The sequence below is a fragment of the Myxocyprinus asiaticus genome, chromosome 16, assembly GCF_019703515.2.
Source record: "Myxocyprinus asiaticus isolate MX2 ecotype Aquarium Trade chromosome 16, UBuf_Myxa_2, whole genome shotgun sequence".
Taxonomy (NCBI): Eukaryota; Metazoa; Chordata; class Actinopteri; order Cypriniformes; family Catostomidae; genus Myxocyprinus; species Myxocyprinus asiaticus.
The window spans coordinates 30,138,113-30,155,088 of NC_059359.1; the positions used below are offsets into that span (position 1 = coordinate 30,138,113).

The 16,976-nt window shown below is 37.6% G+C and overlaps 1 protein-coding gene across 1 annotated transcript in view; it reads left to right on the forward strand.

Moving 5' to 3' along the window:
- The window catches only part of LOC127453571 (collagen alpha-1(XIV) chain-like), a 191,407-nt gene that overhangs the window by 49,759 nt on the left and 124,672 nt on the right, over nt 1–16,976 (forward strand). The window contains exons 7-16 of the mRNA XM_051720027.1: nt 6,661–6,816; nt 7,008–7,127; nt 9,490–9,654; nt 10,081–10,242; nt 10,540–10,697; nt 12,878–13,007; nt 14,067–14,209; nt 14,399–14,528; nt 16,413–16,552; nt 16,832–16,958. Coding sequence (XP_051575987.1) covers nt 6,661–6,816; nt 7,008–7,127; nt 9,490–9,654; nt 10,081–10,242; nt 10,540–10,697; nt 12,878–13,007; nt 14,067–14,209; nt 14,399–14,528; nt 16,413–16,552; nt 16,832–16,958 — 1,431 coding nt within the window. The remainder of the gene's footprint in view (nt 1–6,660; nt 6,817–7,007; nt 7,128–9,489; nt 9,655–10,080; nt 10,243–10,539; nt 10,698–12,877; nt 13,008–14,066; nt 14,210–14,398; nt 14,529–16,412; nt 16,553–16,831; nt 16,959–16,976) is intronic.

Sequence of the window (16,976 nt, forward strand, 5' to 3'; positions counted from 1 at the left end):
ATAGGTAAACATAGTATACAAATGTTATACTCATTGTTTAAATGTGTAACACACTTGACAGATAACAGCAGTTCACTCTTAGTTTCATGTATCTCTTGTTAACAAAATATTATATTTTATATATAAAATAATCAAACAAGGAGGCAAGGTAATTGCATTTTCTCATTCATGGCACCTCACTAGGTTTTGGAACATAGCAATTGTGTGACCTTAAATTAACTAGTGGTTACCTATAGTCTACTTTCCTATTATGTAATGAGTGCATCATAAAGTCTGCAGTTAAACAATAAATAAACTAAACAAAGCATGCTGAATGCACTCCAACTGGCTGTTTAGTGTGAAGACTGAGTGTGTCTGTCTGGATCCACCTGACCTGTTTAGCACTGAATGAGAATGAGAATATAACAGGAGTGGTATGAGAACGAGAATAGTAATCATCACTGTTTCCAGCCACTCTGCCTGGAGGAATCTAGACGTGGGCTGCATCACCATTCCCACACATCAACATCAGAAATGCTCTTCCCGGCTCTCACACGTCCGTTCCACACTGTATTCATCTCTGGCCTCTTGCAATGTTCTCTTGACAAGAAAAGGCCTCTGTTTCCAAATGCTGATTCACCTTCTTTTATTTCTTGCCACTTTTTGCCATCAAAGAGGAAATTACATGCTTAATTGTCTCTAAGGCCTGTTTCAGTTTCTCTGGATGGTCAGAGTGAAAATGCTTTTTAGACTCGCCTGAAAGACCCTGTAAAGCCCAGACTGTGGCACGCTATCTGTCCTTTCGGTTTATTGGGATGAAGTGGACTGATTAACTATGTGCGCTCCTTAGAACAAAGGCACCCATTCTTGGGACTGTGCATTGTTTGGCAGTTTGCTGTGTTGTTCCCAGAGCTTTGCTAATGTCACAACCCATAGCATATTTGGCATGGCAGATGGTCTGGGAGAGAGCTGGAGTATATAACAGAGGAATAGTGCTGGAGTAGTAATACAATGCCCTACAGAGGCTAGATAGATTAGACCCTCTCCTTCTCCCTCTTTTTCAGTAACCCCTGTCTACATTCTTTGGAGAAAGTGAGAAAAGAGGTAAATCTTTTGGACTGAGTTGTTAACCTTTAGGAGCATGGGCACTGAATGGTATTTAAACACACCCCTGAAAGTTCCAGAAAGACTGTTATTCTGGTTATACATTTGAATTAATCAAACTACCCAGTTCAGTTATAAAATCCCTTTTCACTTTTTGTTTCTCTTTCTCATTTTAACATGCAAGCTCAGATACAGTAGCAGAATTGTTCTCAGAAACCCCCCTCGTACGTGGCTTGGACTCAAATTGTCTGATGTGTGAAAGAAGAACAAATATTTGTTATTGTTCCAATTTCCAATAGATATACTGCAGTTACTATAATATTATTGGGGAGACCATGGGCAATTGTAATATGGGCCAACTGTAACACAAAAATAATTATTTACAAACAAGCAAATTTTAACAAGATAATTTTTGTCTTATTTTCTAAACATTGTTAAAACAAGATACATTTTACTGATAAGCAAAATGACACAATACATGAGTCTTTATTTTCATAGAAAACTTTAAATTAAATATATTAAACTTACCCATTTGCCAGATGTTTTTTCCCCAAATAATTATAAAGTAGGTTCCACCGCTTTAAAAATATACACTCAATGAGAACTTTATGTGGAACACCTGTACACCTACTTATTCATACAATTATCTAATCAGTCAATCGTGTGGCAGCAGTGCATTAAATAATGCAGATGTCAGGAGCTTCAGTTAATCTTCACATCAACCTCAGAATAGGGAAAAATGTGGTTTCAGTGATTTCGACCATGGCATGATTGTTGGTGCCAGATGGGCTGTTTTTAGTATTTCTGTAACTGCTGATCTCCTGGGATTCTCACACACAATAATAGTATCTAGAGTTTACTCAGAATAGTACCGAAAACAAAAAACATCCAGTGATCGGAAGTTCTGTGGACAGAAACGCCTTGTTGATGACAGAGGTCAATGGATAATGGCCAGACTGGTTTGAGCTGACAGAAAGGCTACGGTAACTCAGATAACCGCTCTGTACAATTGTAGTGATAAAATAGCATCTCAGAATGCACAACACGTCGAACATTGAGGCGGTTGGGCTGCAACAGCAGAAGACCATGTCTGGAACTTTATTAGGACCATAGTGTTCCTAATAAAGTGCTAAGTGATATGAAAAAAATTAGTACTATATATGGATAAGAATTAGTACTAAATAAAGTTGATAATTATACACTATCATTAACAAGAATTACAGAAATTATATTATACTTTGATATTGCTCTTGTTTAATGTACAGTGTGTTAAAATTATTTTGTTTTTTAAGTGGGGCAAATACTAAGAAGGACCAAATACTAGTAATTATGAAATCTATTTTCACACAAATTGGTATGCTGAAAATGATTTGTAATAATAATAAAAAGAAAATAATTATAATAAAAAAGAAAAAATGTATACTATTGTAAAACTGCAAAATACAAGCATAGAAAGCATTAGAATAGAAGTGGGCATAGAATAGACAGTGGGGGTTGACCCGGAAATAAACATGTCAGGAAGTAGTTTGTGACTTATGAAAGGAAATGTAAACATTTTTGTAACTGCCTCTGGTGTCCCCTTCATAAGTTTGGATTTACAGTAGATTTACCTTTGTGTACCTGCTTTTGCTGATGTAATGCTACATAAATGTGTATTTAAATGTAACTGTTGAGAGAAATGAGATGTTGTTTCATACTTTTTATATGCTGTATAGAGAAGCACCATTTTTATCAACAAATTCCTACAATATGTTCCTTGACATGTGAGGGTGTGTTTTATTCCCTAATGGCTGCTTGTAGGAAGCACAACCACAATTATTTTCATAATATCACAGAGACTGTCAGCAGACTGAGGGCCACTCTAGATGTCATCCGGTTAGGCAGAACCCCAGGCCTACTATATCTTTGTTCCTAAAATGTCTCTGTATTGCTTAATGACTGCTGATATTGTCAGTTCAAAGAGAGTTGAAAGGTAGCCCAAAAGACATGCTTACTAAAAACCCACTCATTATTCAAGGCCTCAAACAAAAAGCAATAATTCTCCTTCCCTCACATTAGTAGTCTAGACACCCCAGCAGCAAGAGACTGAAGATAACTGACAAATTTGTGACAGGAGGGTTCTGAGAGTGAACAGGAAATATGTCCATCCAGTAGTTAATCTTAATACGCGTTAAATGAGAACAATAAATGTGACAGTGCCTGCCCAGTCTCACCTATAGTGATTGTTTCATAGTGTCTGGAGACACTGGGGCACATCAGGGTTTTATAGTTTTGACTTTGTTTTATTTATTTATATTTTAGATTCAATTTAGTTTAGTTTTCATTAGTTTTTACTTTGAATGTTAGTTTAGTTTTAGTTCAGTGTTGTTTTATTTTAGCTAGAGCTGTCAGAATTAACACGTTAACGCATGCTTTTAATTAAAAATGTTTAAAGCGTTAATTTTTTTTAATCACGATTAACGCATTTACCGTTACTACAGCATAAACCAGCATAAACACTTGTTAAACACTTGTTGGAAGGGCGGAACCTTTGCAATGTGTCCGTCCGGAGTCATCACACTGACGGACACACACACGACAGCGCTTCCGTGTCAGTGATCAAATGATGGAGAGAGGACCTCTTAACGCTATGTACAAAACAAGAAAGAAATTGATAGAAATCAAGTATTTTTCAGCCTATTTAAACACATTTTAATTACCATAGAAGCGCGTCAAGTCTTAACTATCACCAAAACGCAGAATGAGACGTTTTCGTCTGCAAGCACTTTTCATGTGGAGTTCAAAGTGGCGCTTGACGCTGATGCAGACGTCCTGACATGAATCATAATCGCGGGTTTTATGATTCATGATGTAGGAAAGTGGATGGACACAGTCTACTGGCTGATTAATATTGTGGAGGATTAGAGTTTAAGAGATTTAATGCCCAATGCAAATGGGAACTCCTTCAGTACTGTTTTAAAAGCATCCCAGGGTGATACCTCAAGAAGTTGGTTGAGAAAAAGTCAAGAGTACATGTCTGCAAATTCTAGGCGAAGGGTGACTACTTTGAAGATGCTAAAATATAACACAGTTTTGATTTATTTTGGATTTTGTTTAGTCACAACATAATTCCCATAGTTCCATTTATGTTATTCCATAGTTTTGATGACTTTACTATTATTCTAAAATGTGAAGAAAAAAAATAATAATAAAGAATGTGTTTCAAAACTTTTGACCGGTAGTGTATTTTAGTGCATTTCTATCTTTATACTGTGGAAGGATTTGTTTGGAAAATGTTAATAAAGCACTATATTGTTACATATTGTTTTCTTTTCTTTTCTTTCCTAAGAATTAAATAAATGCATTTTGACAGGAAAAGAAGTATAGTGTCAAATTTCAGCACTTTCAAAATCTCAGATTAATCACGATTATCTACAAAAAAATTATGCGATTTAATCGCTATAAAAAAATGTTTATTGACTGACAGCGCTAGTTTGAGTATTTTAGGGCTGCCAAAGTTAATGCATTAATTTATATTTAAATATGTTTAATGCCATAACATTTCTTATAGGGCCTTCTTGTTATCACTATCGAGTGGCATTTTCATGTTTAACGAAGGCAGGTTAATATTTTCACATTTTATAAAATAAAAGTAGTTTGTTCAGTCCAGTTTGGAGTTTGAAATGTGTTTTAGTTTAGTTTCAATGTTTCCAATTATGATTTTAATGGTTTTTATTTTTGTTTAAGTTCAAGAAAATCTTTTTCAGTTAGTTTTCATTTTAGTTTTCATTAACAGTATTAACACTGGGACACATGCAAGTGATGATATTAGAGCCGGAAACGGCATAATAAATGAGGCTCTGCATATATTTGCAGAATAGTGCATTTATCATAACGCGTCTCCTTTGATTTTGCATTCATAAGGGACGCAGAAGAGTTGATTGCATTGTCTGTGTCGTGCTAATCTCATTTGCTTGTCTCTTCTTCTCTTCCTCTAGCATATGTGTGATTAAGCTCCCAGAGGACGTCCCGCAATCAGCCAAAAGCTCATGCAGCCCAATGGCTGCAATCCACAGCAGCTGCATTGCAGCAAGCATCTATATCTATGTCCATGGCATCATATTGCAATTGCATGACCTTTTTCTAGGTTTTTCAAGGCAGCAATGACGAGTCTGTTGCTTAGTAGATAAGCATAGGGGGCTCTTAGGGATTAATGAATCGATGTTGTTGGATCACTGATAGGTCTGATGTATCCTTACCTCTGGATCTCAGAATACAATCAGCCTCGTGCTCTCTGATAGAGGAGCTCACGCTGATCACTGACACTGAGGATCTCAGTGACTCACTGATAAAAGCAGAATGTACTGACGTCTTGACAAGCCACTCTTTGTGTAATGGCGTAGATCGAACTACTCCGCTGTTCACTCACATAAATAGATAGAGAGGAATTAAGAAGCACAGGAGTTAATTAAACAAAACTTGCAGCAACTGAATGGGGGTTTGAGTGTTTTGCCCAAGAAGATGGAGCCGAATTGTTTCCTTGTAGTCAAAGAAACTAATCTGATTCAACAGACATGCCCAATAAATTTGGCTGCCAAAATGTGCTTTTTTTTGGTATCTTTCTATTACTATGTAAACCCCATTTTTTAATACTTGTGGAAATATTTCATTAGTCACACATTAAGAGCCTCCATTGTGTACTCCTCCAAAAACCCTGTTGAAAAGACCACCATGTGCAGTGTTATTTTAATTCAGGGCCCTAGCATGGTATGCTGGTTTGCTGGCATCCTTACCAGGTTTCTTGACCTTCCTGTTATGTTCAGGTCATTTTTGACCAGTTTAAGAGTTTTAAGAAAAAAATTCATGCTGGTCTTTTCAGCTGGAAAAAATAATGCTGCCATCAGTGGATTTCTCTTTATTCATGTCCATTACTAGTTGAGATTGGATGATGTCCATGTTCTGCATATGCTGCCAAATATCTGAACACTAATGGATTTATGGAGAAGACTGAGAATAAAGACGTGCACCAAGTTATAGGGGCATGATTGCCAGTTCTGCCAGGAAATAAATGACTGAGGGAGGAACAAAACAGCCTCCCATGATGCAGTGCTAAGCTCTGTGGTCCTGCACTCCTCAGATTTACTGTCTGTCCTGACACTTCATCATTTTACTCCATGTGTGTGTGCGTGTGTTGCATAGTAGTACTTATCATTGCCAGGAGTTACCGTCACACACAGAAACATAAACACACACATGATTTGTTAGAGTTCAGGATGCCATCAGTTGGCTCAGTGTGGACCTCAGAGCTGGTCTCCCTGCATAGCTGTTAAAACTGAATGAGTAAAGTTTGTTTTTGTTGATTGTTACCACTGAGCTTATAAATCAAATGTGTTCTTTCCTGTCCTGTGATGACACTTTGTGCAATGACAAAGTGTTTCAATAAAACTGTACCCACATTCAATGACTGCTGTGTACTTCATAATATGAGTGTTGTGTTTGTTTTTACAAATGACAGTGTTTCAATCTATAGGCAAGCATGTGAGAGGACTCACTCTCTTTCTTTCTGTCTCTTTCTCTGTATGTCTCATAATTATCCAGCGGAACAATTTGTCTGCACAAGTCACGCCATTGCAGATATTGTCATCCTGGTCGATGGCTCTTGGAGTATTGGAAGAATCAATTTCCGTCTGGTTCGCATGTTCCTGGAAAACCTAGTCAATGCCTTTGATGTGGGAATAGACAAAACCCGGATCGGTGGGCTACATGAATACTTTCTTATTCATTTGTAATAATTTAATCACTGTTGTGACCTAAAAAAGAGGCAAAAGAGGTTCAATTATTGATTTAGAAGACTATGTTTTTAGTGTAGATCTGTTTTATAAAGCACAAAGCATGTGTCAATGGGTTTCCTGAATGTCTGCATGCTGAATGCTCTGTGTTTTCAGGTCTAGCCCAGTACAGTGGAGATCCGAGGATTGAATGGCACTTGAATGGCTTTAGCACAAAAGATGCAGTGTTAGATGCTGTAAAAAACCTGCCATACAAAGGAGGCAACACTCTCACAGGTAATGTGCCATTTTTCTAGTGTTTTTCCATAAGAAAATTTGATTAACAGTGCCTTGTGAAAGTACTGACAACTAGTTCCATCATTGACCAATATAATTTTTAAGACCAATAAGGACAATGATTATTTTGTTGTTTAAGCATCTAATATTTTAATTTTTAATAATGTATTATTAATTAATTGTATTAATTTGATTAACAACTAAAAACATAACTTGCATAATGAATATTTAAATAATACAAATTATAACAATAAAACAATGGCTATTCTTATTAGTTATGCCATTACATTTATGCAAAGTTGTTTTGCAATCTAAATTGTTGCAAATTTATTTTCATTTTTGTTTTCGGGTTGCTACACATTTCTCTCTTGAGAAATGGCTGTTACATAAAAGTTGAGCAATTTATGCAATGTATTAATACATTAAATAAGCAAGTTTTTTTACTTGTGAATACTGTTATTAGCTATTGAATGTCCAGTGGTGTATGCCGTGTATGAGTGCTGTTCTTTATATACCTTCACTTATACATGGACCTGATATTGAAGAATCGTTAACTGATTAAAGGGTGTTGTTATAACCCCATATGACTTTCTTTTTGTTTTCTTAACATAAAGGGAGAAATTTTGAAAAACAAATTGTGCTCAGTGATGACATACAATGGCAGTTTATGGTTACCACCTCTTCAAACTTTATAAAGGATGCAAAAGTATAATTCATAAGTTTAATACATTTTTGTATGTGACTTGTGCCTTGTTCTGAAGGCATATGATAAGGTATGTAGAGAAACAAACCGAAATCTCATGTATTATTTAGTTAAAATGCTCACCGACCATTGCTGTTCTGTGTGCGCTCATGAGAGTGCACAAGAGCAGCAGTTACGCTGCCCCTGCTCATGAGATGGGGCGTTTAAGCGAGAAACCGCTTTGTTTTGCTTCAACTGGACCACCAGCAATATAAACAACAGAAAACACAACACAGCTGCATACAAACCAGAGAACAGAACTTACAAAACATGTCTAAAGAGTTTGAAGTCGATGAATAGATGCATTTTTATGCCCAGCCTTATTTTTTGAAACGGAGTACTCAGAAATCAAACAGAGAGATGGAAAAGGCTGATGCAGCCACACATACACACTAAAAAGCTACAGTCAGACAAAGAGTACAGGAGACCACAGTGTTTTGGGCTTTTGGATGTTTTGCTTACCGAAAGTGAACTGGATGAACTGGAGAGACAGGCGAAGGGCGCTGGTATGTGTCCCGTCTTCTCCATTCTGAATCGGTGTGTATTTGTGACAGACCTCCACCTGAAGAGAGCGAGACCTCAACAAAAAAGTTGGTAAGTGTGACACCCTCAGCCAAAATCAAGTTGTTTTTAGCTGGCAAGTGAGATTCTGGCTTCAATATACTATTATGAGAAAGATTTTAGCCAGTTCACAGCAGACGGGGCTGCATGGCGCGATGCCTCAAGAGAAACCAAGCGATCTATAGAATGTTCCATCGCTTGTTGTGGCTGGTTAGGACAAAAACTCTGATTAACATGGAAAACATACCTTATATCGCATGTCATTTGGTGTCAGGTTAGGACATGATGTGACTGTAGCTGCCTTCAGCCTCCTCAATCTCTCTGCCGAGTACTCAGATTCAAACAAATAAGGCTGGGCATAGAAATGCATCTATTCATCAACTTCAAACTCTTCAGACTTGTTTCGTAAGTTCTCTTCTCTGGTTTGTATGCAGCTGTGGTTTGTTTTCTGTTGTTAATTTCGCTGGTGGTCCGGTTGAAGTGAAACCAAGCGGTTTCTCACTTGAAGGCCAATCTTGCGAAAGGGTGCAGTGTAACTGTTGCTCTCGTGCGCTCTCATGGACAAGCACAGGAGATCAACGGTCGGTCAAGAATTTCACTTAATAATACATGAGATTTTGTTTTGTTTCTCACCAAACTTTATCATATGTCTTCAGAATAAGGCATGAGTCACATACTATAATTTATTGGAGTTCTGAATTATACTTTTGCATCCTTTATAAAGCTTGAAGAGGTAGTCAAGAAGTAACTGCCTTTGTATGACATCACTGAGCACACATTTTTTTCAAAATTTCTCCCTTTGTTTTAAGAAAATGAAAGAAAGTCATATGGGGTTATAAGAACACAGGGGTGAGTAAACAATGGCTGAATTTTCATTTCTGGGTGAACTATCCCTTAAAGTAGAAAAATATCAGTCAAAAATTATGTCTGTTGCTAATTAATGTACAAATCCTACATTGATATTTAGTGTTTGTGATATATATATTTTTTAATGTGACACTGTGCTACAAGGGTTGACCACACTTTTGGGACACTCATTTAATATTTTGGTCTGTCTAGGTCTAGCTCTCACCTACATCCTGGAGAATAGCTTCAAACCTGAGTCTGGGGCTCGTATAAATGTTCCCAAAATTGGAATCCTGATAACTGATGGCAAATCCCAGGATGACGTCATCCCACCTGCTCAGATCCTGAGAGAAGCTGGAGTCGAAGTATTTGCCATTGGTATTAAAGGACACCTCATGCATCTTTGTATAAAACAGTTCTTCCATATAAGATTACAGCAGTCCAATAGTCCAACAGTCTTGAAGGAGTTCCCAAATATATTGCACACTACCTGGCTGCTTTTCCAACAATCTGGTCCAACTGGTTTCAAAATAAATAGATGAATAAAACAATACATAAATTAAGTAACTGACATTTCAATTTTTGTAAAGAAAACTCTAACTGGTGTTTTACACAGTTAGGTTCAACTAAACTTGTAGCCCACACTTGCAGTGACATTCAATTTACACAGCCAGCCAATGTTAAATAAACATCCTCAGCACTGGCACAAAGTTGGTGTACATCATTTCAATGGTAATTTAAGATGTATACATTTTATCACTGAAATGTGTTTACTTTGACCTGTGTATGTGTGGTTGTGCGTAGGTGTAAAGAACGCTGATGAGAATGAGTTAAAAGCTATTGCCTCTGAACCGGACGACACACACGTTTTTAATGTGGCTGACTTCAGTATCATGAGCACTATAGTGGACGGTCTGACCAGGACTGTGTGTGATGGAGTGGAGCATCAGGACAAAGAAATCAAACGTGAGTGCTTTAACCTGCTGTTTCAATTAAATCGGTTAATCACCTAAACTTTTTCTAAGATATCCAATGTGTTGAATGTGCCTATTAAGCTACAGCTGTTCCTGGAGAGCATGGCACTAGCCATGCCAGGTTTGCCATGGGCTTGATTCCCAAGGAACGCTCATACTGATAAAACGTAAAAACATGAATGCGCTGCGAGCTACTTCTAATTAAAGTGTCTGCCAAATGCGTTAATGTGATGAAATACTAGTTAGTTTGGCAGGAGGATCTAAAGCCTCATGATTTTCTCATTGCCAGGTGATTCTTTTGCTGAAGAGATAGCATTCCCACCTCAGGACTTGGTCATTTCTGAAGTGACTGCGCACAGTTTCCGTGTGTCCTGGACTCATGCGCCTGGCAATGTGGAAAGATATCGCGTGGTTTACCATCCAACCAGAGAAAACCTGCGGGAAGAGGTGACCAGTCAGAGCCCTTCTCATAGCTTTTAAAAGGGTTGTGCCCAGTTATTTAGCAGTGCTAAAATCTTTGTGTATCCCTTAAACCTTAACCTTCCACTTAATAGTCAAAAAAAAATTTTCTGAAAGAATAGTTTACACAAATTCTGTCATAATTCACTCACCATTATGTCATTTTAAACCTTAATGACTTTCTATCTCATGCAGAACACAAAGAGATAATTGCAAAAATTAATAATGTCATAATGTTGATATAAAAGTAATTTTGTCCCTCCTTTTATTAAAAAAAGCAAAAATCGAGGTTACAGTGAGGCACTTACAATGGAAGTGAATGTGGCCATTTTTTTGTTTAAAGTATTTGAAGGCAGATATATGAAGCTTACAATTTTATAAAAGCACTTTAATTAGCACATTAATTCTTCTGTTAAAACTTGTGTATTATTTGAGCTGTTTAAATCATAATTTTTACAGTCATTTTAGGGTTTGTTGACATTACATCATCATGGCAATGAAGGTGTAAAATTGGCTATAACTTTACTCAGAAAAGGTTAGTAAGTGATTTTATCACACTAAAATCATGTTAACATGTATATTGTTTATGTTTTGTAGGTTGTACTTTTGAAACAGTGAGTATTTTAATATTTACGGATTGGCCCCATTTACTTCCATTGTAAATGCCTCACTGTAACCCAGATTTTTGCTTTTTTTAAAGAAAAGGAGGGGCAAGTCAAAATAAATTATTGTGCTAATCAACATTATGGGCCCTATTTTAAGCATGCAAGCAGTACACACAACGCTGTGCCTTAAGTCATAAGCGCAAATCCAATGGGCATGGCAATGAAGTGTTGGTATTTTCGTGCAAGTGTGGGCTAATTCTAGGCGCAAGTGGGTTTGGCGAAATTGCTGCACAAGGCGCTTATCGGGTCAGTGGAGGTTCTTCTGCGGCACTGTCTCCGTCCTATTATACAGTCCATTCCCTGTCAAGCATCAGCAATATAAATGAAGACAGTACATTCATAAGAAGTTGGTTGTGTAAATGGACTGTATGCAAAGAATTGGAAGAATAAAAATATGGATTTACATTATTTTGTGTGTCCTTGTTAAATGGGACATATTCCTTTTATACAGATGGAAAATGTGGTTCATGATATGGATGTAGGCTCTGTTAAATTACAGAGAATTTAAGTATTATTAATCATTTTCATCTACTGACAGACAAAGCATGGCTAGTATTAACAGTGCTTGTATCGGCACTCACTTCACTTATACCGGTCAACATTGATTTTGAAAATTTTATTTATTGAAACACGAAAAAATTAAACTAAAAATATTTCTAAATTCAAATTACACTTCAAATGAAACAAAAATATAATCAAAATAACGAAGTGGTAAAAAACAAATCATACTAAACCAAACATGTTACTCTCTCCTTCTTCCACCGGCCCCTTTTACAGTGACTTAAACATAATAAAAATAATAATAATAATTGAAAAATAAACCATGACCTCTAGAAAATGTAACACAAATCTCATAATTTTTCTGTTTCAACAAACGGCTTCAACAGGGATTGTCAGGACATTATTTGATGTTCTGTACTTTCAGAATTTGGACATCAACTTTATTACTACCTGCTGGTGAAATCTCCAAACTGCAAACGCAGGAACTGAATTTGGACGTTGCGCTGAGTTAAGAGGTGGTATTGAAACGTCTTAGTGCAACGACCAAATTCTTAGGAAAAAAGCAAACTGCGCTTTATGCACCTTCATTTACATATAATACACCCACAGTTTGTGCGCCTGCACCCACAGTAGCGGAAACACTCCCACCCATGCCCATTTGTGCTTTGCACTGGCACGAAAATTGCACTTAGAATTAGCGCTCTCATGAAAATTGGATAAGACGTTTCGCACGGTCGTAGCGCGTTGCGCTGTGCTTTGTGCACTCACAAAAATAGAGCCCTATGCCACAAATGCTGTTGATTGAGCTTAACTTGCTTTGAACCCAGAATATTCCTTTAAACTCCTCTTTTATCTCTTTATATCTTTTTCAGTTTTTATTTGTGATGGCTTTTAGCACAAAACTATAAATATTATGCACTTCACTTGTCAGTAATTATTTAACACTGTTGAGGTTTCTCTGCTGTGATAAATATCACAAACTGCTGTTGTCTCGATGCACAGATTGTTGTGGGTGGCACAGAGAATTCAGTCCTCCTGCAAAATTTGAACTCTCTGACTGAGTACGAGATAGCTGTGTTTGCTGTATTCCACAACTCAGCAAGTGACGCACTAAGAGGCAACGAGATCACATGTGAGTCCTCAGAAACTTTACACAGCCTAAATGACTTAAGAACTTCTCAAAGCACATTTCACTCTCAACACGATTTCACTGCAGAAGTGTAATTACCCACAAAGCACATGCCTATATTATTACGCTGAAAGCTGTTTTACTGTGAAATTCTATCACTACCTTCTTATAAATATACTTCTTGTGGGCACAATTTTATTACAGATGCTTGTCAGCCAACTCAGCAAGACACTATTTGAGCAATTTTAACAGAAATTTTGTGCTTGATAAAATTTTTTCCAAAAGCCTTTGGTTTGCGGTTGTTTAAATTTGATGAGTTATACAAAGAGAAGATAGTATTTTGTCGGGAAAGACTATACGTGTGTGCTCGTTCCAGAAGCTTTCCTGTTTCTCTCACACTCTTGTCAAATTCACCTCTGATGCCACCAGATTCTAACTCAGAACACACTTCATCTAATCTGCACAAATACACACACACACACACACACACACACACAAACATCTAGTTATTTAAAACACACACTCAACCCAGAGGAATATTTTACTCAGTTATATCTCGTTTAATATCAGCTTTGTCTTTATTAGGAAAAAATAGACACAAATAAGACATACATGTATGCTATGCAATTAATGTGGCTTTTATATACAAGTTTTCATATAATTGAAATCTCAGATTCTTGACGGAAGCACAGATGGTCACATTGTTAGGGATAGTTCACCCCAAAATGAAAAATCTGTCATCATTTATTCAGCCTCATGTTGTTCCAAAACCGCATGGCTTTGTTTCTTTTACGGAAACACAAAAACAGATGTAAAGCAAAATGATGGCCTCAGTCACCATTCACTTTCGTTTTATGGAGAAAAAAAGAAGATGTAATAAAAATTAATGTTGAGGCTCTCAATCTCAAATATTTTTTTCTAACATATATCCGATGAATAAAAGTCATGCGGGTTTGGAACAACATTTTTGGAACAAAGAATTTAAATTTTTCTATGAACTATCCCTTTAAGCTCTCTTCTGAAACTCTGAAAAACTGATTTGTGTGTTTGTGTGTATCTCAGTGGCTCTACCCACAGTGAGGGATCTTGAACTGTACGATGTGAATGACAACAGCATTAAAGCTCGCTGGAAGGACGCAGAAGGGGCTTCTGGATACATGATCCTTTACGCTCCACTGAGCAGTGACACTGTAGGTGAAAGAGAGGTGAGACAGATCGTCTTGTGTTCGTGTGAACATCAATCCCACACTATCATGATGTGTCACACTCTTTTCATGGGACCCATAGAAGAAGAATACCATTCATCACATTTGAGTTCCCTCGGCTACACTCTCATCTGTGTTTCAGCAGCCTTTCCGCTGCTCTGAAGTGTTGCTGTTGTTTTTATGTTGCAGCTGAAAGTGGATGAGACAGTCAATAATGTGGAGCTGAAGGGTTTGATTCCTAATACGGAGTACTCCGTTACGGTCTATGCCATGTTTGGAGAGGAGGCCAGTGACCCAGCTACTGCTCAAGAGGCCACCAGTGAGCATTCAACTTTAAATACAATCACAGCATCTTTTTACTGGAAAAAAAAAGAGTTATAGGAAATAAAGAGTTCACCCAAGAATAAAAATGTCATTATTTACACACCCTCATGTTGTTCCATACCCGTTCGACTTTCTTTCTTCCATGAAACACAAAAGGAAAAATTTAAAAAAGAACATACTGGTTACTCTTTTCCATGCAAGTAGTCCAAGTAGTCCATACAGTACTATATACCAAGCCTTCTGAAGCCATACAATAGCTTTGGGTTGAAACACATCTACTTTATATAGCCATCAATAGAGTTTTTTGCCCCCACAATGGTGTGGTTATAACTAGTGGTGTCAGTCGATTAAAATTTGTAGTCATGATTAATCAAAAAAGATTTTTGTAGTTAATTGCTATTAATTGCAGTTTTGGAAAGTGCAGAATTGTTATTTTTTTTTCCCCTTTTCTCCCTAATTTGGAATGCACAATTCCCAATGTGCTTTTAAGTCCTTGTGGTTGCATAGTGATTTGCCTCAATTTGGGTGGCAAAGGATGAATCCCAGTTGCCTCTGTGTCTGAGACTGCCAACCCATGCATCTTATCACATGGCTTGTTGAGCATGCACTTGCCATGGAGACATAGTGCATGTGGAGGCTTCATGCCATCCACCATGGCATCCATGCTCAACTCACCACATGCCCCACCGAGATCCAACCATATTATAGCGACCACGAGGAAGTTACCCCATGTGACTCTACCCTCCCTAGCAACTGGGCCAATTTGGTTGCTTAGGAAGCCTGGCTGGAGTCACTCAGCATGCCCTGGGATTCGAACTAGCGAACTAGCGAACTCCAGGGATGGTAGCCAGCGTATTTTACCACTGAGCTACCCAGGCCCCTCTAGGAAAGTGCTGAAATTTGACACTATATACTGTATACTTCTTTGCCTGTCAAAATGCATTTATTTATTTTCATCTTAGGAAAGAAAACAATATGTAACATTATAATGCTTTATTAATATTAGGCCTTATAGGCCTTCCACAGTATAAAGATAGAAATGCACTAAAATAGCACCAGTTCAAGTAACAATAAATGTTTTACTAAGTTGGAGTTTGACTAATTGAAAGAACTAGTCTCCCCATAGGTTGTATTTTCACTGCAATGGGCATCTCTTAAATTCACTTCCTCCACAATATTAATCAGCCAGCAGACTGTGACAATCCACTTTGTTACAGCAGTCGTGAAGCCGTATTCATGATTTGCGTAAAGGCGTCAACGCCAGCGTCAAGCGCTACTTTAAACTCCACATGAAAAATGCTTGCAGACAAAAACGTTTCATTCTGCGTTTTGGTGATAGTTAAGACTTGACGTGCTTCTGTGAAAATTAAAATGCACCTTACATAGGCTGAAAAATACTTGATTTCTATCACAAGTCCCATCTGGGCTTGATTTGTATATCAAATAGTGTTAAGAGGTCCTTTCCCCATCACTTTATCACTGACACTGAATCACTGCTGTGTGTGTTTGTGTTGTGAAGTGTGTGTCAGTGTAATGACTCCAGGCAGTCACATTACAAAGGTTCCGCCCTTTTAATCAGTTTTTATGCTGGTTTTTGTTCTATTAACAGTAAATGCGAGATTAAGAAAAATTTATGTGTTAAACTTTTCGAATTAATCGCATGCATTAATGCGTTAATTCTGACAGCTCTAGTTACAACATCTACCAGCAGGGACTAACTGACCCATGCTAACCAGCCAAACCTTGACCCCTTGGTAGGAAGCCCAAGACCACTGTCATGACAAAATATTGCTTTGGACACTATGAAGGAATGACAGAAGCATCTTTTGTCTCTCGATTGAGACTGTTTAATTGACTATTTGTCCATAATTTCCTCCAGTGTCCCTGAGGCCTCCACGTAATCTGCGGGTCACTGAAGTTGACCACAGCTCTGTCCAACTCCACTGGGACGCAGTGTCGAGTAAGGTTAAGGGCTACCGAGTCATGTATGTCAAGACAGATGGTGTCCAGACCAATGAGGTGACCACCGGAGCAGAACCTACAAGACATGACATGCATTTGTTTCTCTCTGTTAAACAAACATGCACTTAGATACACTCACATTTTGTACAAGCTCTGACACCCACTTAGCCATCAGATTTTGTACGAGACTGTGTTAACTTCAATATTTATAGCCGTAATTACAAATTGTTCCATTCCTAATCAGTATTAATTAACACAATAATTTACACTCTTGTTCTATAATTAATTCAGTGTAGCTAATTGCAGCATGCATTATTGTTCTGTGGTCTGCTTTAGGTGGAGTTGGGTCCAGTCACCAATGTGTACCTGAAGAACTTGTCACCCTTGACAGAGTATACGGTTGCTGTTTTTGCTCTTTATGACGCCGGCCAATCAGAGGCGCTCAGCGGAGGATTCACTACAAGTGAGATAATTTAATCTC